The sequence below is a fragment of the Populus euphratica genome, unplaced genomic scaffold (assembly GCF_000495115.2).
Source record: "Populus euphratica unplaced genomic scaffold, PopEup_1.0 scaffold1.1, whole genome shotgun sequence".
NCBI classification, from domain to species: domain Eukaryota; kingdom Viridiplantae; phylum Streptophyta; class Magnoliopsida; order Malpighiales; family Salicaceae; genus Populus; species Populus euphratica.
Genome location: NW_011499845.1, coordinates 3962280 through 3987026, shown reverse-complemented (window position 1 = coordinate 3987026; position 24747 = coordinate 3962280). Strand labels below are relative to the sequence as shown.

Here is a 24747-nt window from a genome sequence, read left to right as displayed (position 1 = left end):
ATGTTACCACATCCAAACCAAAAGCGCTGTGGTTTATAAATATCTCAGGTGAAACAAGAAATGAAAAGGGAATAGGAATTTGTCAATTGATTTCTCGTATAAAACGCCAAGCCTTTGGCATCTGCTCTTCTTCAGCAAGGAACACGGAAAGGGTTCCAGGCAAAACAATTTGTCAGGTTCAAAATCGGGTGCCACCTTGATAAAACAGAGTGGAACAGAATAGCAACCATTATCAATCCAATCACCCCCAGCCGTTACCCATGAATTTTAATGTGATGCCCATATCTCAATCTTAGGAAACTTGCTGCCTGCTTGTGTCACGTGTGCGAGGAATTAAATAATTTTGTTATGGGTATTATGTGAACAATATTGTAGTTTCACACCACCACAAGTATTTATACTCTTCACTTTTATTCATAAAACAATACTAAAAAAGTATTAAAAACAAACATTTACAATTGTATTTTTAAAAATATTATAGCATTTAGAAAATAACTAGTAATATTCTATTAACCATTCTAGAGAAAGGAAATTACTATTCTTTCTTGTTCTCTTCTCTGTATCATTCTCTCTCTCACTATATATATATATATATTAACAGGAAAAAATAATCCCGCAAGTGGTGTCGAATTAATTACAAGAAAGCTGGTGTTGGGATATCATAGTACCCGCAACCAAACGGGTCCCAAAGAAAGGCACTAGCTAGTAGCTAGCCTGCGAGACGAGCACGGCACGGGCTTCTTGCTTTTTGTACTCCATCCAAATTCCAGAGACCTCCTCCCTCCCCGTTAGTGGCAGCAGAGTCCTCAAAAGCACACTCTTCCTCATCCTCTCTCAGAAAGAGAAGGCGATTATTGAAAGGTATAAGAAGAAGATATTATGGTGAAGGTACGGATGAATACGGCCGATGTGGCCGCTGAAGTGAAATGTCTGCGTCGTCTAATCGGCATGCGTTGCTCCAATGTCTACGATCTCTCGCCCAAGGTCCTCTCTTTTTCCTTGACTTCTCGATCAAATTTTTAATTTGTTATTAATTAATTAATCGACTTGGAATTTTTTAATTAATTAATTAATCGGAAAATGAACAGACGTATGTGTTCAAGCTAATGAATAGCAGTGGAGTTACAGAATCAGGAGAAAGCGAGAAAGTTTTATTATTAATGGAAAGCGGTGTTCGCTTGCACACCACTGCTTATGTCAGGTATTTATTTAACATTTCCTTTCACTTTATTATTGTTGTTATGATTATAATTTTGCCTTTCATTGTTAATAATATTGAATTTTGTTTATTTTGTTTTTTAATGGTTTACGTAATGTAGAGATAAAAGTAACACTCCCTCCGGTTTTACTTTAAAATTGCGAAAACATATTCGTGCTAGAAGACTGGAAGATGTGCGGCAGCTCGGATATGATAGGGTATGAGATTTGTTCATTCATTTTGTGATTGATTGACTGATTTGTTTATTGATATGGTGCTATTTGATTTGTAGATCGTTCTGTTTCAATTCGGACTTGGAGCTAATGCACATTATGTCATCTTGGAGTTGTATGCGCAAGGCAATATTATACTTGCTGATTCTGAGTTTATGGTTTTGACTCTTCTTCGGTCACACAGGTTAGCAAGATTCTTGTTTGGTCGTTTCTTATGCTTTTGCTTGTGTGGTTTTAGGTACTTGATTGTTTATTCGGTGGGATGTGTTTAATTAATGATAGGGATGATGATAAAGGGGTTGCGATTATGTCGAGGCATCGATATCCTACTGAAATTTGCCGAGTTTTTGAGCGATCGACAGCTGAGAAGTTGCAGAAGGCTCTAACATCTCATAAGGAACTGGAAAATAGTAACCCTGTGAAAGTTGATGCTGATGGTGGTGACAGTAATATGTCTGATAAACCTATGAAAGTTGATGCTGATGGTGGTGACAGTAATGTGTCTGATAAACCTATGAAAGAAAAACAGGGGAAAAATAAGGGTGGGAAATCTTCAGTGCCTAGTAAAAATACCAATGAAGGGAATCGTGTCAAACAAGCTACGTTGAAGACTGTTCTTGGGGAGGTGTTGGGCTATGGGCCTGCACTTTCTGAGCACATTATATTGGATGCTGGTTTGGTACCAAATACAAAGTTTTCTAAAGATAATAAATTAGATGATGAGACTATTCAGGTTTTGGTAAAAGCTGTTGCAAAGTTTGAAAACTGGCTCCAGGACATTATTTCGGGAGATAAAATCCCTGAAGGCTACATTTTGATGCAGAACAAAAATTTGGGCAAGGATTGCCCTCCATCAGACTCCGGAAGTTCTGTCCAGGTTATTCTCTTACTTGTCTAACTTCTCTTTCCTTGCATTTATCTAGAGAATGCTTGTCTCATCTTTTGTTTGACAGTCATAATTTCTGAATAGTATACGATGGAAAGTTTGTTTCTGCTTTCACTCTCTCTGAATTTCGTATTAGGAAGAGTTGGAATGTAGGACCTAACTAAATCTCATCAAACCCTTGCCATTGTAACCCAAGGTGCATAGTAAGATTTAAGTTCCATGATGTTTTTTTTAGCATGTTGTGGTTTTCTCTGCAGATCTACGATGAGTTCTGCCCTTTGTTGCTGAACCAGTTCAGAATGAGGGAACATGTGAAGTTTGATGCATTTGATGCAGCTTTGGATGAGTTTTACAGCAAGATTGAAAGTCAAAAGTCAGAGCAACAACAGAAGACAAAGGAGGGCTCTGCCATTCAGAAACTAAATAAAATACGCTTGGACCAGGTCTGTGTTAACTATCCAGTATGCATTGTAAAACAGAAGGATGGTTTACTGCACTTATTTATGGATGCAAGCTATGGATTTAGTTGAGTTGGCTTTCTATTATTTCTGGATGTGTGTACAGAACAAAAACTAGGACACTCATTGTTGTTTCATTGGCTTTATGTTATTTCTATTAATTTCATGGATTATATGTATTGGATTTAATTTTATCTATATTTATCATATCCTAATTCTTTGGATTCCAATTCTGAGTAGGAAAATCGTGTGGAAATGCTAAGGAAAGAAGTTGACCACAGTGTCAAAATGGCAGAATTAATAGAATACAACTTAGAAGATGTGAATTCTGCTATTTTAGCTGTTCGTGTGGCTCTTGCAAAGGGTATGGGCTGGGAGGATCTTGCTCGGATGGTGAAGGATGAGAAGATGGCAGGAAACCCTATTGCTGGCTTAATTGACAAGCTCCATTTTGAAAAGAACTGCATGACATTGCTATTAAGCAATAATCTTGATGAAATGGATGATGATGAAAAGACATTTCCGGTGGATAAGGTGTTACTTCAATCCAACTTATGACTAGTGTAATTTAAGCACACCTTGTAAAAGTGAATCAAGAAACTGTCTTTTGTGTTGTCAACTTTTTATTGCTAATGTCAATTCTTGCACATGATTTTCTAATTTAGACATTATTGGTTTCGAGCTATGTCTTTTGATTTAAGTCTGTGCATGTAATACATAGCATAAGATACTGGCATTATCACTCATGCTGTTGCTTTATCTATTTATGTAATATGGCCATATTTCAACTTTCAGGTAGAAGTCGATTTAGCACTTTCTGCACATGCCAATGCACGGAGGTGGTATGAACTGAAGAAAAAGCAGGAGAACAAGCAGGAAAAAACTGTTACTGCACATGAAAAAGCTTTTAAAGCTGCTGAGAAAAAAACCCGTCTCCAGCTTTCTCAGGTATCTTTAAATTGTTAATATAGAAATACAGGATTGTGGCATGCTATGCATAATAGTTTGTTAAATATTAAATAATAAAGGTCTTGTGCTTACAAGAAGCATCTGCATTTTTTGTATTTAAAAATTCATTAGTATTAGCACGAAGCGTGATGTATTTGACTAGGTTGGGCAGCTTAAATATCTTTTGATGGATATCATGTCACAGGGTAAAAGTTGATAGCTTTACATTATTTGATACAAGCATTAGTAGGACGTATTGATGGCCTAGTGTACACGACCATTTATTTCTGAATACTGTGTGCATGCGCTTCTGTGTCCATGTCAATTTAAAGAAGGTTTGTGTATTTATCATTGATCGTCTAAGAATCTGCTATGTGTAATTTAATTGTTATCATAAACTAGGACATTCTGTCTTCTGAATTTTATTGTTTACATGCCTATGCTGGTGGTGAATGCAGGAAAAATCTGTTGCCACTATATCACACATGCGTAAAGTTCACTGGTTTGAGAAATTTAATTGGTTCATCAGCAGTGAGAACTATTTGGTTATTAGTGGACGTGATGCTCAGCAAAATGAGATGATAGTCAAGCGTTATTTGTCAAAAGGAGATTTGTGAGTCATTTACTGTAATATTCAGATTGTTAACACAAAATATTTTTAGTGCTTTTCTTGGACTTTGAGTTGATCCACGGTTACATTCAGATAGTAAGATGTCTTTTTGACATGAAATCTGCAAGTAAATGTTGCAGTGACATTCATTGAAACTATGGAACAGGTATGTCCATGCAGATCTGTATGGAGCTTCCAGCACTGTGATAAAAAATCACAGGCCTGAACAACCTGTACCTCCTCTCACTTTAAATCAAGCTGGATGTTTTACAGTAAGTCATATCTCCACTATCCTGTTCATAGCTATTTTATTTCATTGCATACTGAAGTATATGGTACTGCATGAGTCAACTTCACAATCAAATTATGTTGTGTTGTAGGTTTGCCACAGTCAGGCATGGGATTCGAAGATTGTCACTAGTGCTTGGTGGGTGTACCCTCACCAGGTCAGTAAAACTGCTCCTACTGGAGAATATCTTACTGTTGGGAGTTTCATGATCCGTGGGAAAAAGAATTTTCTCCCACCACATCCTCTTATAATGGGCTTTGGGTTGTTGTTTCGCTTAGATGAGAGCTCTTTGGGCTCCCATTTAAATGAAAGGAGGGTTAGAGGTGAGGAGGATGGGGTGAATGATGTTGAAGAAAGTCAGCCTCTCAAGGAAATTTCTGATTCTGAGTCAGAGGAGGAAGTAGCTGGAAAAGAACTTGTGTTAGAATCAGAAAGCCATTCTAATGGGTTGACTGTCTCCAATACCATTTTACATGAATCTTCTGTCCAAGAGACTTCCCTTAACGGTGTCAATATTGAAAATTTATCTGATGTTGTCGGAAACGATGTTGCTCCAGTTACCCCACAACTCGAGGATCTCATTGATAGAGCTCTTGGGCTTGGACCTACTGCTGTGTCCAGTAAAAATTATGGAGTCGAACCATTACAAGTTGACATGACAGAAGAACATCATGAAGAAGCAAGAGATAAACCTTATATTTCAAAAGCTGAGAGAAGGAAGCTCAAGAAAGGTCAGAGAAGTTGTGCTACAGATGCAGAAGTTAAGCGGGAAAAGGAAGAATTGAAAGACAATGTTGTTTCTGTTGACCAACCTGAAAAGCATGTTCAAAACAATAAGCAAGGCGGTGGGAAAATCAGTCGTGGTCAGAAGAGTAAGCTTAAGAAGATGAAGGAGAAGTATGCCAATCAGGATGAGGAAGAGAGGAGTATTAGGATGGCTTTACTGGCTGTGAGCACAATAACTATAGCTATTTTACTTATATTATTTAGCACCCATTTTAAATAATCTTCAGTCGTGGCATGCGCATCTCTCTCTCTCTCTCTGTCTCTCTTTCTAAACTGTTTTTTTCTGTTAGAAACTTCTTACTGCATCTTTGAAAAGATCCAGAAATAATACAAGACTTGAGCCTTTCTGGGGCTGAAGCATGGCCTATTTAGTAGCTATCTTTCTCCTGCAAAGAGGAGATTATACTTTTGGAACCCTCCTCTCCATACCATTGAATTGTCAAAGAGACTGAGACAACATAGTAAACTTTCTGCATATCCACTGTTATGTAGACACGCCATCTTTACTAAATTAGCAGAGTTGTTTCAAATGCATTAGGATGTAGATTTATTTATAAAATTGCATTTCTCCAAAATCTTAATGAGAAGATCATATCTAACATGAACTTCCTGCTTTTGGTGATATCAAAATGTCCAGTGCGATTATTTTCTTCTCAGGAATGGCAATTTTTCATCCGGTCAAGATATCATTTTGTTTATTAACTAATACTTTGAAACTGTCAACATATATGATTTTGCAGTCTGCTGGAAATACACGCAAGAATGATGGAGAGATTCAAAATGGAAATGAAGCTGCTGACAAAGGGAAGATATCTATTACCGGTATGTTTTCTAAACTTCCAGTGATTGTCAAACAATTTCAGATTATTTTGATGTTTATATTTATCTCTGTTTAATGCTAAATTAATCATCCAAGTGCTTGATCAGTTGTGCTTCCAACAAAATCTCTCCTAATCATGGTTAAGAATCCCATCTTGGGGAAAACATATTAAATTGTGATATTTTTTTTGCTGATTCAATCTGCCAGGTACTGAAGATGCTCGGAAAGTATGTTATAAATGTAAAAAGGCAGGTCACCTATCTCGGGATTGCCCAGAACATCCTGATGACAGTTTGAATAGTCGTGCAGATGGTGCTGTAGATAAATCTCATGTGAGTTTGGTTGATTCCGCCTCTGAGGTGGACAGGGTGGCTATGGAGGAGGAAGATATTCATGAGATAGGCGAAGAAGAGAAAGAGAGGTTGAATGACTTGGATTACTTGACTGGGAACCCACTGCCTATTGATATTCTCTCATATGCAGTGCCTGTCTGTGGTCCGTACAGTGCAGTGCAGTCCTACAAGTACCGTGTGAAGGTTATTCCTGGCACTTTAAAGAAAGGAAAAGGTATCTTTTCTTTCTTCTCATATTTATCTCAGTCATGGGGGAGCTATTGTAGTTGCTATGTTTGCCCTCGTTTGGGGGGGTCTGGGGTGAACTTTGCTTGTGCATTCCCCTCTCCCGGTGCAATTTGTATTGTATGTGGGTTTTGCATTTTATTCGTATGCATTTGACTAATCCATGGATTTGGTATCATTCTAGCTGCAAGAACTGCCATGAACTTATTTAGCCACATGCCAGAAGCAACTACTAGAGAGAAAGAGTTGATGAAAGCGTGTACAGATCCTGAGCTAGTAGCTGCAATTGTTGGCAATGTGAAGATCACTGCTGCAGGACTTACACAATTGAAGCAGAAGCAAAAGAAAGTTAAGAAGAACAACAAAGGTGAAAGCTAGCAAGCTAGCCTCAGGCTGGGAGGTCGTGAAAGCCAAAGACCATATGCTGATGACAATATCCTTTATAAATCCGTGGGGAAAAAATTCATGCCTTGTAGCATAACCGTCACAGTGCCAGGATTGTACAAAAAGAGTTATCATAGATGATGCAAGTGAGAGGACTTCGTGATCGTGGTAGAAGTTTTACAGGGAGGAAATTTCCAGTTGTATTAAGGCGTTTTTTCGCTGTTCATGTGTCATCCGGGTGCCAACTTTTACCTGAAATGTTTTTAACTCGATTTTATTTCTTGGTTAAGAAATATACCGGCTTCTAAGTTTTAATATCTTTAAAGTTCGCATGCTTGCCTCCAGGAAAGGGTGAGGCAGATATCGGTAAAAAATGAGTGAGAATGAGAATTTACAAAGAGTGAACTGTCTGAAGATTTCTGGGGTTTTTATGGAATCAGCCTAATTGTGCTCTATTAAACTGACGAGTCCAATTCCCAATGCATAATACCCGCATTGTCAAGAACGCATAATACTCGCACGCACAAACATTGAAAAGAAGGGTAACCGCTAATTCCTTTGCAGAAGGGGTGCCATTTGAACAACAATTTTACATGCACACACGCGCGCCCACAAAAAAAAAAGAACAAGAACAAGAAAAAAAGGCAAAAATTAGAAAAGCAGAAAGCTTAAATCTCAATCAGACTCTTTCTCTGAAGTGCCATCAGATTCGTCGGCCGGGGGGACATCACTCAAGTCTAAACCTTCTGCAGGCAAGTCTGAATTAAGCGGACTCAAGATCCCATCAGAGCTGAGAGTTAGCCCACTCTGTTGAAATCGATACAAATAGGTTAGTCCAGATAATCCAGATACGTTTAGAAACCCAAATAGTAGAAATTAAAAACACATCTCAGGTCACTTCACTTCAGATGCCAATGAAGAAAAAGAAACTGACAATTTAGGATGTCCTTTTCAGGCATCGACTGTCCTTGGATAAAGTTCCATCAAGTTCCATCAAGTACCAGCAGACCAGGTGGGTGAAAGGGGAAAATATGTCTTGTCTAATGCATATCAACACAACTGACCGACCTTATTCTATACTTGAAAATGAAGTCTATTCTATAAATTCTTTTAGTTTCAATGAATTAATGCTCTTATTATCCAAAACAAATGCCAACGCACATTAATATTATCTTATTTTAGAAGACAGGAAGAAAAGAAAACACAATGTTCTATTTGCCTTCACGCTATCCTTTAGTTTCAGAGTTCGAACTAAATTCAAATGTAATTCGAGAAAATGACTGACGAAGTACCTCAGGCTGGAATCTTAGCATGTCAGCACGAGCCATAGCCTCTGCCTGGGCAATTCTCTGCCTGAATGTCTGGGCCATCTCCTCAGCCTATTAATACAGTACAAAAATATGAATACAATATATGTCAGGGAAAGGATGAACTGGTTTTTAGCATCTTCTATACCTCTCCTCTTAAGGGCAAAAAGGAAATCATACTACAATATAAAACATCTAGCTTTATACTATGTATCCAAAACATTTGAAGATAAAGAAAGGTGTGCGACCATATCCAACAACTACCTTTTCGAAGACAAGCTTTGGATTGCGAATCATATCACCAGGAGTGGGTTCCAATTTTTTGGTAGAACGACTTACTCGGCCTCTCTCACGGTCATGGCTTAGAATCATGACCTGCATAACATATTATGGTTTAGATATATAGAAAAGGACAGAGAATGCCTTCTTTGTAATATGGCACTGAGTAACCAACCTTGAGAGTATCACCAGGTTGAAGAACTGTTGCAATATCGGAAACACGATCATGGCTAATCTGACTGACGTGAAGAAGGCCATTAATTCCGCCGATATCAATGAAGGCACCATATGGTTTGAGGCTCTGAACAGTTCCAGTGACCACTGATCCAATACCCAGCTGTGCTTGACTGTCAGCCATGGCCTTGCGGTTACTGAGGATTAGTCTAGACTGCTCCTCATCAACATCAACAAATTTTAGTGGAAACTCTTTATCAAGAAGTTCTTCTGCAGTTGATTTCTGATACAAAAACAAGGAAAGATGAGAATTTGGGAATGACTGAAAGCACAGTCGGACAGTATGGAAAGAGCAGTTCAAGAACTAACCGATGATATCTGCGAGAAAGGGACAAATCCTCTGAGGCCTTCAACAACTGCAACTAATCCACCTTTGTTTCCGCCAACAACCTATATACATATTCCAATATTCGAAGTTTTGAAAATAGAAGAATTTAGCTGTGATTTAAACACCTCATGCAATTAAGAAAGGCTTAAAAGCAGGCACTGGAAAACATAGATTCATGACAAAAGATTCAACAGTTACCAATGCAATCACACTGCAAATAAGTTACAAAAAATTGATTAACCAGCAAGTACTAAATGACAACTCAATTTTTTGCACCTCACCACCACCCAATTTAAAGTTCTGGACCAGACACATAATGATAATAATAATATTCCTTGTGAAAATGGGGGGAATGCAGTATTTGTAGGAGCATAGATAATAACTAATATCAGGAGAGTAAATACCCACCTTACCTTTCACAATGACATCCTCAGCTTGAAGCTGCCTACACCTTTCCCAGGCAAGTTCATACTGGATTGACCTCAAGCTCAGGATTAAGCTATCATCAGCTTCATTTTCACCAATGATAACAAACTCCTCTCTCATCCCAGGAACTATACCAGCTTCTTCCACGCGTTTTATTTTGTGAATGCTTGCCTCTTGCACTGGTAAATATGCAGAAGATTTTGCAGTAATGTCAACAAATGCCCCATTGTTATCAGTCATAAAAACTGTCCCCTTAACCTGATTATAAAAACACATACAGAATGACAATCAAAATACTATCCCACATGCACCCAACAACTGCCTAATTTTCACTTCATATTTCTTTTAGAAGTTCTCATATAATTATGTTTACCTCCGTTGAATGTTCGAATAGACACAGTATATATATAGCACGCACTACTAAGAAGAAAAGGCACACGCTTGTAGAAACCAACAAGAGAAACAAAGAAAGGTTAACCAAGAAAGACTTAATTCATCAACAAAATCATTCACTCAATTGCAACTAACAATCAATTAATAACAACTAACTTGTAAACAATTTCACTTCATTTGAAAGAAGAAAGCTTCAACTTTTCTTGCAGCCCACAATTCCATATCCCACATAATTCACATAACTTTCCTTACTGAAACACAAAGCCACCTAACAAACACATCCCATTTTCAATTATCCATATTAAAACCAACAAAAGATCCAATCTTTAAAAAAGGAAAAATCCCCAAGAAGAAGAAGAAGAAGTAAGGTTATGCTACTAACTCTGGTGCCAATCTCAGAATTGAAGTCGTAAGCATCAAGAGCAGAATGAAAATCTTCAACAGTAAAAGAAACCCCTTCCATCGGAGCAGTACGGCACCGTTCATAAGCTTCTTCGAAGAGTTGTTTTAGTTTTTCCCTCTCTTTGGTTTGTGCATTTGATATTGCCACTGCTTTTGCTGTTACAAGAAAGTTCGCAGCCCTTTTTGGCTTTGAAAACGTCGCTGCTCTTTCTGTCAATCTTGAAATGGATATTGGCGGGCATCTTAGGCCTGCGAACTGCTGAGCCAATGATGCCATCTCTCTCTTGTTTTTTTTTTTTTTCCCGGAGTGCTGGTCTCTTCTTTTTCTCTAGTTTTTAAGCTATAAAGAATAAAGATAAGGCAAGATGATGAGCGACTTGCGGTTTGAGAGAGAAAGCAAGGGTGTTTTTGAGAGTTGAAGGTGGGACCCAATGTTTGAAAGCCAACAGATAATCACTTTTGATCAGTGAAAATGGAGGGTCCAAAATTAAGGTATTGCGGTACGTCTCGTTTATTTTGGGCTTCTTGGGTCCTCAAGCCTGCTTTGGATTAGAGTTCGAACTTTCTATTTTCTTCTTGAAACCGAAGTAGAGATGGCCATCTGGTTCAGGACGGTGGATTGGATACTTGCTCTGACCCATCCGCAAAAAAAAAAAAAAAAAACTTGATTTTTATTATGCTTTATTACATACAATACAATTATTTTCTTATAAGCATGGATATATTTTAAAAAAAATATCAGGAAGAATAAAAATCCGGCTGGTCTTTAGATAAAAAAAAAAAAGGGCTGGGAAAGGGGGTTAAAAAATACATGTCCCGATCCATGGTCATCCAATAACCAGCTCCTCCCACAGGTTTGTCCATTTTCCGAGAAGCCTCGGAGTCATTATTTGTAAGAAAACAAGTGAGCCTACAGCTTAGCTTAGGTATAGCTAGACAAGGTCCAAATATGTCTGGGCTTAACTCCGAGCAAAGGTTCTTCTTCTTTTTATTATTGTTATTTTGAAAAAAAAAAATAGTTTCTTAGGTATACCTAGACAAAGCCCAAATATGTCTGGGCTTAACACCGAGCATAGGTTCTTTTACTTTTTTATATTGTTATTTTGAGAAAAAATAGTTTCTATTTTCTATGTACATTATGCATCCAGTAGAATACAGAAAAAATAATTATTCTTATGAATTTTTTTATTTTAATTTATTCCTACGCTATCTCGCTATAAATCCATATTGAAGAAAATTAATCGATCAAAATAATCCATATTGAAGAAAATTAATTGATCAAAACAAAGTATAAATTTATTTATGTTTTTTTTCATAATTAATTTTTTAAAAAATAGGATAAGTAAAAAAAAAAAATATCTATTTTTCCGTATCTCAAGGATGCACATAAACACACATAATTATCAGTTTCTTGTCCTGTTCTATTTTTCATAATTAACCGAAGACGAAGACAAGATTTTATATCATGTCCATCAAATCAAATTCATCATTGACATCTCATTTCATATTTTCTTATCTTCATTGTTTTATCATTGTTATCTCATGTGACATGTCATTTTTTAACCCAGCTCAAGAGCATGTGGGTTGTTAACTATATTAAAATAATTTTTATATTAATATATTAGAATTAATATAAATACTTTTAATATATTTTTTTTTTAAATCAAACGCAATTTAAAACATGCTTTAAACACAAGTTTTAAACGTGAAATTTCTATTCTTTGTCCACCTTCTTATGGGTTAGAGGCTTTGAAGGTTCCTTTCAAATATACCAGACATATTTCAACTCTTTTGACATTCAAGAGTTTCACAAGTTTGAAGTTCTGTTTCAGTAGGTGCACACAGAGAATCGTGCACTTTGTAGTTTGTATTCCTTGGGTTCAACTGAAAGTAGTTTTGGGGCAGCAAACTGAAGAACCACTTCACTCGACCTCCATCACTCACGTTGACCCCAATCATAGTCAAAGCAGTAACCAAACACAGATCTCCACTTACAAAGACGAAGAGTAATTCATGCTTTTGTGTCCTTTTCTTCCCCCCCAAGCCCTCTTCCGATCTAAGACCGATACTCCAAAATTACTTGGCTAGATTCCAAAATATTCGCGATAAGAAGCACACACACTTGTTTCCTCGACACAAGTAGCATACCCGTGTCCAATTATTATCGGTATAATCTCAAGCATAAAAATGGAATCGACAATATTCCTCTGAGCAATTGATGCTTTCCTATCCCCTTTCATGTACCAATACTTTTTTTGGACAGCCCCAAGGATTCTACATGATAGGGTGTTGTTATGGTTTTGGAATTAAAAAAAGAGTAGAGACAGTATATAAAAGGAAATTATATTGATAGTGATATATAAAATAAAATAATTGTTAATTATGTGTACTGTTTGGTTAAGTTGGATTAGACAAAATAAAATATAAAAAAATTATTTTATTCTTAATATATATTGTTGTTAAATTTTTATGTTTTAAAAATTATTAGATATTAATTTTTTTAGATTATATTAAGTGTTGAAATTAATAATATTATAATAACTCTGGTTATATAAAACCAGGACTGGCCTAGTGGGTTGACTTGAAATATGGACCGATTCGAGTTTAAAAAAATAGAGGAATGATTAATTTGACTTGACCCAATAAAAAACCTAGGTCAACTTGGAATAAAATATGTGTCAAAAACTTGTTAATTTTTTTTTAAAATTAAGTTAAAATAAGGCTGCTTTGATTATTTTTTTAAAAAACAAATTGTGTCAATTAGGTTAACCCTGTCAAAAACTTGTTAATTTTTTTTTAAAAATTAAGTTAAAATAAGGTTGCTTTGATTATTTTTTTTATAAAAAAATTGTGTCAATTAGGTTAACCCTCCTGACTTGTGATTCAAACCTTACTTCAAATTAATTCTTAAGTCAGATTTTAAATATGTGATAATAATTATTTTTATTTATACATTGAATCAAGTTAATCTGTGTTGACCCCTCGACATATGACCTGAGTTTTGCTCTAATCGACTCTCGAGTTTAATCTTAAGATCATGATAATAACAACTTTTACTCTTATATTGACTCGAGTCAGCCTGAGTTGACTCTCCTAATCTGTGATCCAAATCTTGTTCCGAGTTGATTTCTGAATCGATTTTTAAAATTATATTAATAATTACTTTAATTTTAATGTTTCTCTCCTAACATATAACCCAGGTCTTAAAACTATATAATAATAATTATTTTTATTTTTATGTTAACTTAGATCGACCTATGACTCGAGTCTCAACTAATAACTCGAGTTTTGCCCTAAATTAACTCTCAAATTGAATTTGAAAACTATTACAACAATTATTTTTATCATTACATGTTTTAATTAGACAATCTTATAAATAATTATTATTTATAATGATATTTTAAAAATAAAAAATAATAGATATTGCATTGTATCCAGAGTTATGAACTCTTTATATTTTATGTTTTGATAATATATAAATTTATTTCAAAAATGTCACAGAAACATTTATTTTTATTTCTCTATCTTTTCAATAAAATATATTTTTATATTTATTATGTCTTTCTCTTATGTATTATATCAATAATAAAATACTACCTTGATGTATCAATATCATTAACGGAAACATGTCATCAGTATTTGAAATGCAAATTGACAATGACTAACCTGTTATGTATTTAGCTGTTATATAATGACGAATGCAGTCACGACCGTCATTGATAATGAATTTTCCTACTAAATCATTTCCTGGTTGGAGGAATATCTTGTGTGTATTTTATTATTTTTTTTTCATCAGTAATGTTAACAGGATTACATGTCCCCCAATCATAACGCGGGGATTGATTTTCCAAGGTTTAAGACCTAGCCAGGATAATTGGGGTCACGTCCCAGTCTTAGTGATCCAAAAAAAAATCACTTGGGGATTTATTTCCAGCTTTAAGTTCTCATTTTGATGGCCAGGTTTTTTCAAGTGTATATCAGTTCTTGATAATAATGTTGGAGATTTATTTTAATTAGACAAATTATGAGAAATAAGAAATTATCAATTCATATTAATGGTGAATATGTATCCTTGAAGTAATTAATTTAAACATGTTTGTCTTGAGTTTATATATTTAAATATGTATAAATTAACTCTATTTTTTTAAAAAAATATCTTTTGTTACAATGATAAAATACTAATTCATATTAATTATTTTTGAATTATAATCTTAATTTTACAATAAACTATTCATATTTAAACTTTAATCTAATATATTTATAAATCCTGGCCTAAAAGAAATGCTATTGATGTACGTAACGGTTGAATATGACATTTCCCATTGGTGCTATAGTGAGCTGTAGTAAAGGACACAGTGAGTCTTCGACTTTGAGCATGTCACTGGAGAAGTTTTAAAGTTTAACGCCGAGCTTGGTCTTCTGTACGGTGTTTGAACCGTATGGAACTACTTCAAGGGCCTAAATAATGTATAGTAATGTAGAGCTTTGCATCTTTTACACTTACGGTGTTTGAAACGTATGGAACAGTGTTCAGGAATACAAATATGCTAAAAGATATCAGAGTCCAGCCACCGCCTTAACTTTCATAAAGTCATCCCAGATTTCAGATTTTTTTTAGCAGAGATAGATAGCGCCCACACCTTTTCATGAATTGCTCCCAATAGAGTCAGAAAGATTCTGAGTTAAATTCATTCGGAATCCACCAATACTCTTCTATTAAAAGTGTTATTGCACAACCGCTCTTATTTTTAATTAAAAAAATAGCATTGTTCTTCGACTTATGCACCTATTACAATTTTTTTTTTAATAAAAAGTAACTACAACATATTAACCGTTAGATTCATAACAATCAATGGTGCATAAAATATATAAACCTAATTTTTTACGTGGATCCCCGCCACCCCCTCTCCCTGTATATATACATCACAAAATTATAAAAATGCTCATTATTATTAAAAAAATCGTAAATATTCTTATAAAACACAAATAGAAATGGAAACAGGATTTCCTCGTAAAGGTGGCATTCTTGTAGCCCTGACAATTTGAAAATACAAGAGGAAGAGACAAAACAGAGTAATGTGTTCTTACTAATTCACTCAATTCGATATTTTGAATGGTTGAAATTAGCTAGGGCAGGTAGTGTCAAAAGCCTCTCCATTAAAGCTTCGAGTAAAAAATGACCCAAGCAATTAAAAAAGCTTTCTCGTCTCCACTTCATCACAAGTATATATTATGCGAAATGTGGAAGTGAGTCTTTTATACATGCGGGATTATCTCCATTGCTGGACTTAAGAAAAAACTACGAGAAAATGAAAAGAAAAATAGGATTTTTTTTTTTTAATTGGAAATCTGAAAACGTGTATTTTCTAGTTTTCTTTCCTAGGTGCAGTATTATTTTTCCTTGTGTTTTCCAAGTGAAAACACGCATTTCCCTATTCTTTTTAAAGCTGTTATTTTTAAAATTTCATTTTTTATTTTTTAAAAAAATTATAAATTGTTTTAATATATTGATATTAAAAATAAAATTTAAAAAATAAAATAAAAAATTATTCAATATCAGAGTAACCGTGGTAATGTAAAACAATTCCTGGCTACTTCTGATAGATTAACAGAAATCAAGTGAGGAATAACAATGGCTTTTGATGAGAAATACCCGTTGTGATAGTGAAGCTAGTGAAAGAAATACTGAATTGGGTCATCTGCTAAAGCTCATAAGATGGTTTGCAATGGCTTTTGTTGGTTTGTTTTGAGTTTGGAGAAGAGGATGGTTTGTTGTTGAAGTGAGGGATAAGTTTTAATTTGGTCTCCAAGAGCTTCTCTCATAATCTTGAGATTTTGATGATATTTGATGTCCATTTTACAGATCGTAGTTCAAAATCCATTTTGACCCACTTTCCTTCTGTCTAAGGTTCGATTTTCTTTTCTTTTTAGCGTGACAAATGCTGGGTTTCTAGAAATAATGATATGGATTATGTTTTATTCATCTGATTGTATCAAGATTTGATGGAAATGAAGGGTAAATTTGGGTGGCAAAAAGGTTCACCATTACCCAGATTCCCACGAGGTACTGTTAACCAAGTTGACGGAGGTGGAAGATGGTCGGTAGGTTTTTTGTTTAGTCCTTAAAGTTTCGATTTTGTTTAACTTAATCTTTATTTTTTTTTAAGATAGAAAGCAACTACATTGAACATGTTTTCCAATTTTCTAGTTTATAAAATATTTTAAAAATATATATTTCTCTATTTTTTCAATTAAGAATTAAAATAAAAAATAGAAATGTGAAGTTAGAAGATAGAAAACAAATTCCATAACAGTCCTTGAATTGTAATAGCCATGTTAAATTAAAATTTGACGGTTCGAAAGTTTATAGAGGTTCTAATTTGGTGCAAATCTTAGCAGAGAATATATAAAATATGGAAATTCGACTTGAGGGAGAAAGAGATTCTCGATGATGACTGACAAGGAATAAATAAGGAAACATAATTAAAGAAAATAAATTATGAACAATAGGAGAAAAAAATCAATGGAAAAAAATACAAAATACTATTCAAATAAATAGTATTTTATAGAGTACAATAAAATCTTCTCTCTCTTTTAGTTTATAGCTAATAATAATATGTTTTTTTTTTTTTTTTTTTTTACCGTGACATGCCATGAATACTATTAAGAGAATCCCATCAACATAGTGGCAAGGGGATTAAAATTACAAAAAATACACTTGAAACCTAGTCAAGAACTCTCCGGTCTACTTTTACTCTCATGTTAAAAGCTAACGTGGAAAATTAATATGTTATATTATACATTACGAACTACAACTACAATTACATTAAAAATTAAAAACCTAAACCATCTAAAAAATCATTATTCACACAAGCACGAAATTATTATAAATTGTAATAATGCCTAGTTTTTTTCTTTCATCCTTTGTTTTTTTAGTCACTTATTTTTTTTATTTCATCATTTTGATTTTATTTCTTTTAAAGTTTAGTTTGGGGATTTGTCCCAATTAACCTCGCGCGGTTATTCTACGGTGTTTAGGAAAAAACCAATTATTAAATTGGTCCTCAATTTGGAAAAATCAAGTTTGATTTTCTTTATTGGGATTAATTGAAATTCAAGAGCCAAATTTTATGATTTAACAATGTTCAAGGTTTTTTTTTTTATTGTAGCTAAGACGTGTTTTTAGCATATTTTTACTAAATTGATTTTTTATTAATTTTATTTTGATTTTATAGGTTTTTTATATTTCAATTTAAAAATTTACTTTTTTTATATTTTAATCCATGTTTTTAAGAGATAAGAGGAAGAGCAAAAAGAGTGGCCAACATATGGAGGAAAGAGGAAGGTTAAAATGGATATTTTTCAACAACAAAACTTGTTTTTTTTTTTTTATCAATGAATCTTATCTTATGATGAAAGTTTTATTTAGGTCTTTTTTTCCATTTATCTTGCACAATTAATCAAATCTTGTTTGTCTAGGCTTTTTATTTTATTTTGATTTTTCATTTGTACTTATTTTTCATGTTAATTTTTTTAATTTTTTAATTTAACATTTTATTTTTTTTGGACTGGACTATGTAATTTGTTTTAGTTTGATAAATATGATTTACCATAATTTATAATAAATGTCTTTATACTTAGTTGGTGCAAATATTTGTGAATATCTATTTTTTGGGTAGTTAAAAAAAATATTTAAAAAATAACAAAATTATTAAAACAAGCTAATTCCATCACCCAACTCATATATATATATATATATGTATATATATATATATATATATGTATATATATATATGTATGTATATATATATGTATGTATATAAAACATGTTAGGATCCAAGATGTGAGTTTGAAAGAGTAGGATATAAAATCTGAATTAATCCAATACTTAGTAGTATATTTTTTTATTTGAAATGATTTATATTTTTTTTTAAAGTTTTTTCTTCTTCAACTTTTTATTTTATCAAATTTGATCTTTATATTTTAATAAAATTGAAAAAAAATTAAAATTTTAATAAGTTATTTTTAAGCTTATTTTTACGACATAGTCAAACACTAAAAAATATTTTTTAACTTATTTTTTATAACATTACTAAATATAAAAAAATAATTTATTTTTCAATAATTCACTTTCCATGAAAATTACTTTCTAAAAAAAATTATTTTCTAACAAACAAATAGGATCCAAAATTATTTTAGAAATAAATTTATCTTATACTTTTATCTCTATCTTTTTAACCAAACATATTTCTATCTTTTTTATATTTGTTCCTTCTATTTTGAGATATTAACTAAATGTCTAACCTAATAAAAAAAATATATCTTGTTCTAGACAATAGATAGTTTCCCATTTTCTCTCAAGCTATTTATAATTACATTATCATATTTATTTTGTTGTTAATTACCATTCGAATAAATCATCTCCTTTTAATACATATGTTCAATTTATCCGTCATGGAATGAGTTTAGCATTGATATTGAGTAGTTAGTAAAACATAAAAAAAATCGTATTGAAAATCAAATTGGTCATCACTGTAAAGCTGACAAAATATTGTGGCATTCTCTTACAATAAAAGCATTAAACCTTGGCAAGACATGTTTGTTCCAGCCAAATCTTATGTATGAAATTTAAATTTAAAATACTTAAAAATAGAAACTTAAAAAGTTAGTGTAGTGGTTAAGAAGAATGAATTAAAATCATCTTTCTATGTATTTAGAATTATTAATATGTTATACCTAAAATCTCATGTAAATTAGAGGAGAATTTGTACGTATATCGATACATTTAAGTGTGAATGTCATTAATAGTGGTGGACGGATACAATCATCTTCAAGAAGTCGAGACTTTCCTGAATACTATTTGCTCACCTTTGCAACTCTTTTTATATATATATATATATATATATATCAATCTATAAAGAAACAAAAAAGGGAAAACGTCGCCTCCCGTTTTGAGGTGTCAAATGCTGAAACTGGCAAGTGCATGTAACCTCTAAAAATCCAACAGCATATCTTTACTTGCCACGTTTTGGAATCTAAATGAACATTTATGAAAATAGATACACAAAATATCATCTTACCTAAAGTAGCTCCTTGCCATTTTCACCTCACGACCATTCGATGCTTATATATATATATATATAGGCACACTCCATGCCCTAAACCTCACACCAACTTCCATTAGTCTTTCTTTGCTTTCTTTGTTACTGGTCATCTTTCTTGATCACCTTATTTAAAAAATGTCTCCCGCTTCCATAATCGAGCCTGCGACGGACTTGCAGAAGAGAGCATATGTTACGTTCTTGGCCGGAAACGGTGATTATGTGAAAGGTGTGGTGGGTTTAGCCAAGGGTTTAAGAAAAGTGAAATCTGTATACCCTCTTGTGGTGGCGACTTTGCCTGATGTGCCCGAGGAGCACCGCGAGATTCTAGAATCTCAGGGCTGTATCGTCCGTGAGATTGAGCCCGTGTATCCACCAGAGAACCAGACTCAGTTTTCCATGGCTTATTATGTGATTAACTACTCAAAACTTCGTATTTGGGAGGTAATTAGTTAATCAACCCTAATCGTCTTCTTTTCTAGACATGTTACTATTATTGTTGGCCATCAGGCATTAGCCATGCAATTGCCTAAACGTGGGCTGTTATCATGTCTCTTAACTTGTGTTCCAGAGAAGCACTCATGGCATATCCCTAATCAAAATTACTGAAGTTTTTTTTTTTTTTGCATGATGGATTTATATGTTGATGTGATGGCCTCTAATTCACTATCTCATGTGGTTCTCTTGTGGTTTGTAGTTCGTGGACTATGGGAAGATGATATACTTGGATGGTGATATTCAAGTCTTTGACAATATTGATCATCTTTTTGAGAAGCCACCTGGATATTTTTATGCTGTGATGGACTGTTTTTGTGAGAAGACATGGAGTAGCACCCCTCAGTATCAGATTAAATACTGCCAGCAATGCCCTGAAAAAGTTCAGTGGCCTTTGGAGATGGGCTCACCCCCTCCTCTATACTTTAATGCTGGCATGTTTCTCTATGAACCTAAGCTCGAGACTTACTTTGATCTCTTGGAGACCCTCAAAGCCACCACCCCTACCTCATTTGCTGAGCAGGTAATTAATCTTGCCTGTTTAGGATATTTATTATTATTATTATTCTTTGGAAGGCTTTCTTATATATATGCACCCTTATTTTCCGGATATTCCAGAAAAGATTAGATTTTTCATTTTTTAATTAATTTATCACCGTTATTTTTTTTTTTACTTGTGATTTGCAGGATTTTCTGAACATGTTCTTCAGGGATGTATACCAGCCTATCCCTCCTGTCTACAACCTTGTTTCGGCTATGCTGTGGCGCCATCCTGATAAATTCGACCTTGACAAAGTGAAGGTTGTCCACTACTGTGCTGCGGTAAGAGAATTCACGGTTAGAAGTACAGTTCTTTCAACATATTGATCTATACAGATATTTTAATTGATTTTCATTTTGTTCAAACTGCTAGGGTGCAAAGCCATGGAGGTATACTGGAAAAGAAGAAAACATGGATAGAGAGGACATCAAGGTTTTGGTGAAAAAATGGTGGGAAATATATGAGGATGAGTCCCTGGATTTCAAGAATGCCACTGTGCCTGTTGCTCAAGAAAAACTTGGACCCCTAATAGAGGCATTGACTGAGGATGGGGTGGTTAACCACATGAATATACCTTCTGCAGCTTAATCTTAATTTCTAGCGTGTTTGGAGCATAGTTTTTAGCCAATATATAAATAGCATAAATTATATAGTACAGGGATTAGGGCATTTGTTTACTAGCCCTATGTGCTTTTTTAGTTTGATTGTGATCACTGATGAAAGTGGAATATATATATGAAACCTTTGACATCTATAAAGTCGGAAAACTAAGAATAAAGAGAATATTATGATAAATTATCTTTATTTGTTTTTCCCCTTAATTCTACCTTTCAATATTGTTCTTAAACATTCTGTTCTTTTGTTCGTATATCCTTCTACATTCTCTCTGTTTTTTTTTTTTTTTTTTTGGAACGAGCCAGAGAAATTCATTAAAATTCCAAAGGAGAAAGAGGCCAGACTCCACTCGATTCGTTTTTGCCGAAGAGACCCGTGTCTCCCTCTTCCAAGAGTTGTAAAGAATAAAAAACAAAGCTATCAGGAAAAGAAATACGTTGGGCCTATAAAATGAATAATATTAAAACATGGGCCAAAGATCCAGGCTGCTGACCCAAATGGTGAATTTCCATGTATGGAAGCCCAAGCTCTAGAAACAAGTGATCAAATCTCTCTCTCTCTCTCTCTCTTTTTAATACATCAATTCTAACGTGAACGTAACTCACATTATAACCACATAAACGAGCAATTAGAATTCAACTCCTGAATCTCAAAACGATTTTTGCAATTCTTTTATACTAATTTAATGTTGTTGTGTTTTTCCAAAGAAAAATACAACAATCATTTACGCTTGCGATTGTGAATTATCCCAATCCTCAAGGAACATGAATTCAGAACTGTATATTGAAAGTTATTCTCAAAAAAAAAAAGAAGAAGAAAGGAAGAAGAAGAAAAGGAAAGGAACTGAATACTGAGAGGGAAAATTAGGCTAGTTCTAGAAAAGCTACGCCCATGGATTTACCGGTTTACTTGTAAATTAGTTTAGAGCTACATTTTTTTCTCATGTTTTTTATTTTTTTTTATTTTTTTTGTGAACAAATATATATATATATATATATATATATATATATATATATATAAATGACAGTTTAAAAAAATTCAATTTTCAAGTCATTGATACATGTGATAATTAAAAAAAAAACAACAACAACAAATAAACTACAAAAAACAATGAAAAAACACACATAAATTTATTTAGATTATCAAACAACTTAATCCTAATCTAATTAAAGAAAAAAAATAAAAAATAAAACTAAAAAAAAAACATATAACATCAGCTTAAAAAAAAGAGAAAAAACCAATCAAACTTAGGTGAACTTCTTGAACTTAGTTTAATATAAAAAACTTGTAACTTATTAAATCATGGACTTGAATTTAATTAAAAAACTTAAATGTCATTCAATTTAATTTTAAAAAATAAAATCATTGAAAAAATATTAATAAAAAAACTTACAAAAGAATAAACAACAAAAAAGGAAAAAAAATGAGCTAAAATCTAACAGGAAAAACCCAATAATAATGAAATTTAAAAAAAAAAACTGATTATGGGTAAAAAAATTACAATTAAAAAAAATAAAAACTGAACTTGAAAGATTAAAAAATTATAGGTGGTTAAATTAAAAATTATTTATAATATGATAAATTATTTATAAATTAAAAAATGATAATGAGTTAAATATTTTTTTTTGTTGGTGAGAGCTAATCCAATAAAATCAAATAAAATAAAAGTTAAAAATAGAGTATAAAAAATATATCAAATTAAAAAAAAATACAAAAAACCTTTTAAAAATTAATCTAATTTTTATTAATTTTTAAAAGTCACATCGTAAAATCTTTATCTACATTTTCACAGCGTCTTGTGATAAACTACTTCCTCTACTATATTTTCAAGGGGTAATAAATCCGGCCGGGCCATTTCACGGGAAGAAGTCATGTAATGTGCGATAAATGTTGTCGTCGGACTTCTGAATGCTTGTTCTTTCTTGTGATTCTGTTACTTAGTTCGAAGGGAGTGCTGCTATTCCTAAGAAATAAAGCCATGGGGGCTAACTTAAATTATCCAGTGCGAGATATCATGGGGTTTCGACAGAGATCGATCCTAGCTCGTTTCTATCTTTATTGATTCTGAGAAAAATTAATATATGAATGCTGTTGTTTTTCCATTTTCTTCTGTAATTAATTTCAGTTTTGGTATTTTCTGTTTTTCATTTTATGTCGTTGTCTTGGTGTGACACTCACCATTCATGCGCTTCCATGGCTGACTCTATGCTCTTCCGATATCACATGCGAGAGGGAAGAAATAAAGAACTATTGAGACGTAAAGAACGACGACTTGTGTGGAAATTTAAGAAGGGAGTAGAAATGAAATCATTTCAATATCATTTATCTAATATAGTGTTTGAAGGATTTTAAGCAAAATAAATGAACTCTATAAGCAGTCTATTTAAAAAATTGAAATCAATTTTAACATAAGATTGGTTCCAATACAATAAGAAGGGTTGGTTTCAATATAATTTTGGAAAGACTTTGAAATATCAGAGACTTAAAAGTTTAGCTTAAAATCATTTCTATATCACGTAGTAATTTAATTTTATGAAAATTAAAATTGATTTTAATATTTTATTTGAAAAATATATTAAAATAATATATATATTTTTTAAAAAAATTATTTTTATATCACCATATAAAAATAATTTGAAAATACAAAAAAATAATTCAGATAAAAAAAATAAAAAAATAAAAAATATTTTTAAAAATATTTTTAAAACATAAATATACCTCGGAGAAAGCCATTGTGATCGACTACGCCCCAGCGCTTGCTAAACTGTCAAAATTGTTACGGGCTAGACTTCTACTATCGTGCTGTAGCCATGCGTGCAATGAAAAGGTGGATAGATTATGTGATATGCAATAATCTCTGGAGTTGAGCCTCCCAAGTATTTATTTATACTGCCTGTCTATATGCGTTGAGCTATTTGGGACGAGTTCATGTATCCTTGCACCAAGGAGTACGAGCTAGAGCCCAGTAGAAACCTGAATCCATCTTGGTATTTCCTCAACTATATACAGGTAAATTAAATAAAATATAGAGTGTTTGTGATGAGCTTGTTCATATATGCCATTTGTTTTTCTTGCCTGATCAATATTTTTCGGCGTTGTTGAATCAGCGCTTTGGTGGTCGCAAATACTTCTGAAGTTCTTTGATGGGCACCCATGTTGTTAGCTCTTCTTCTTCTTTTTTAATAAACCATATATATATATATATATATATATATATATATATATATATATATATATATATATATATATATATATATATATATATATATATATATATATATATATATATATATATATATATATATATATATATATAAAAGGCGTCAAATTGATGAAGAAACCCAAAAAGTACAAAAAGCAAGCTGCCACAAAGAATAACAAAACAAGTAATTCTAATATTATATAATTTATTTATCGAAAAATATCAACAATTATA

At 32.9% G+C, this 24747-nt stretch overlaps 3 protein-coding genes across 3 annotated transcripts; 2 read left to right on the top strand and 1 right to left on the bottom strand.

Annotated features, from left to right (window-relative positions):
* The first annotated feature begins 604 nt into the window (after nt 1-604).
* On the top strand, nt 605-7507 carry EMB1441 (zinc knuckle (CCHC-type) family protein). The gene is made up of 14 exons (XM_011020997.1): nt 605-984; nt 1089-1201; nt 1320-1416; nt 1491-1615; nt 1714-2308; nt 2575-2760; nt 3016-3309; nt 3571-3723; nt 4182-4336; nt 4500-4605; nt 4714-5571; nt 6149-6230; nt 6436-6795; nt 6991-7507. The coding sequence occupies exons 1-14, from the start codon at nt 880-882 to the stop codon at nt 7182-7184; spliced, it is 3423 nt and encodes a 1140-aa protein (XP_011019299.1). The 5' UTR covers nt 605-879; the 3' UTR covers nt 7185-7507.
* Nucleotides 7508-7615: 108 nt separating this feature from the next.
* On the bottom strand, nt 7616-10952 carry LOC105122076 (30S ribosomal protein S1, chloroplastic-like). The gene is made up of 7 exons (XM_011020986.1): nt 10540-10952; nt 9747-10022; nt 9320-9400; nt 8952-9233; nt 8762-8872; nt 8483-8569; nt 7616-7997 (listed from the first exon to the last, which is right to left on the bottom strand). The coding sequence occupies exons 1-7, from the start codon at nt 10834-10836 to the stop codon at nt 7866-7868; spliced, it is 1266 nt and encodes a 421-aa protein (XP_011019288.1). The 5' UTR covers nt 10837-10952; the 3' UTR covers nt 7616-7865.
* An 8783-nt stretch (nt 10953-19735) lies between these two features.
* On the top strand, nt 19736-21492 carry LOC105122066 (galactinol synthase 2-like). The gene is made up of 4 exons (XM_011020974.1): nt 19736-20104; nt 20358-20678; nt 20843-20977; nt 21069-21492. The coding sequence occupies exons 1-4, from the start codon at nt 19799-19801 to the stop codon at nt 21282-21284; spliced, it is 978 nt and encodes a 325-aa protein (XP_011019276.1). The 5' UTR covers nt 19736-19798; the 3' UTR covers nt 21285-21492.
* The last annotated feature ends 3255 nt before the right edge of the window (nt 21493-24747 follow it).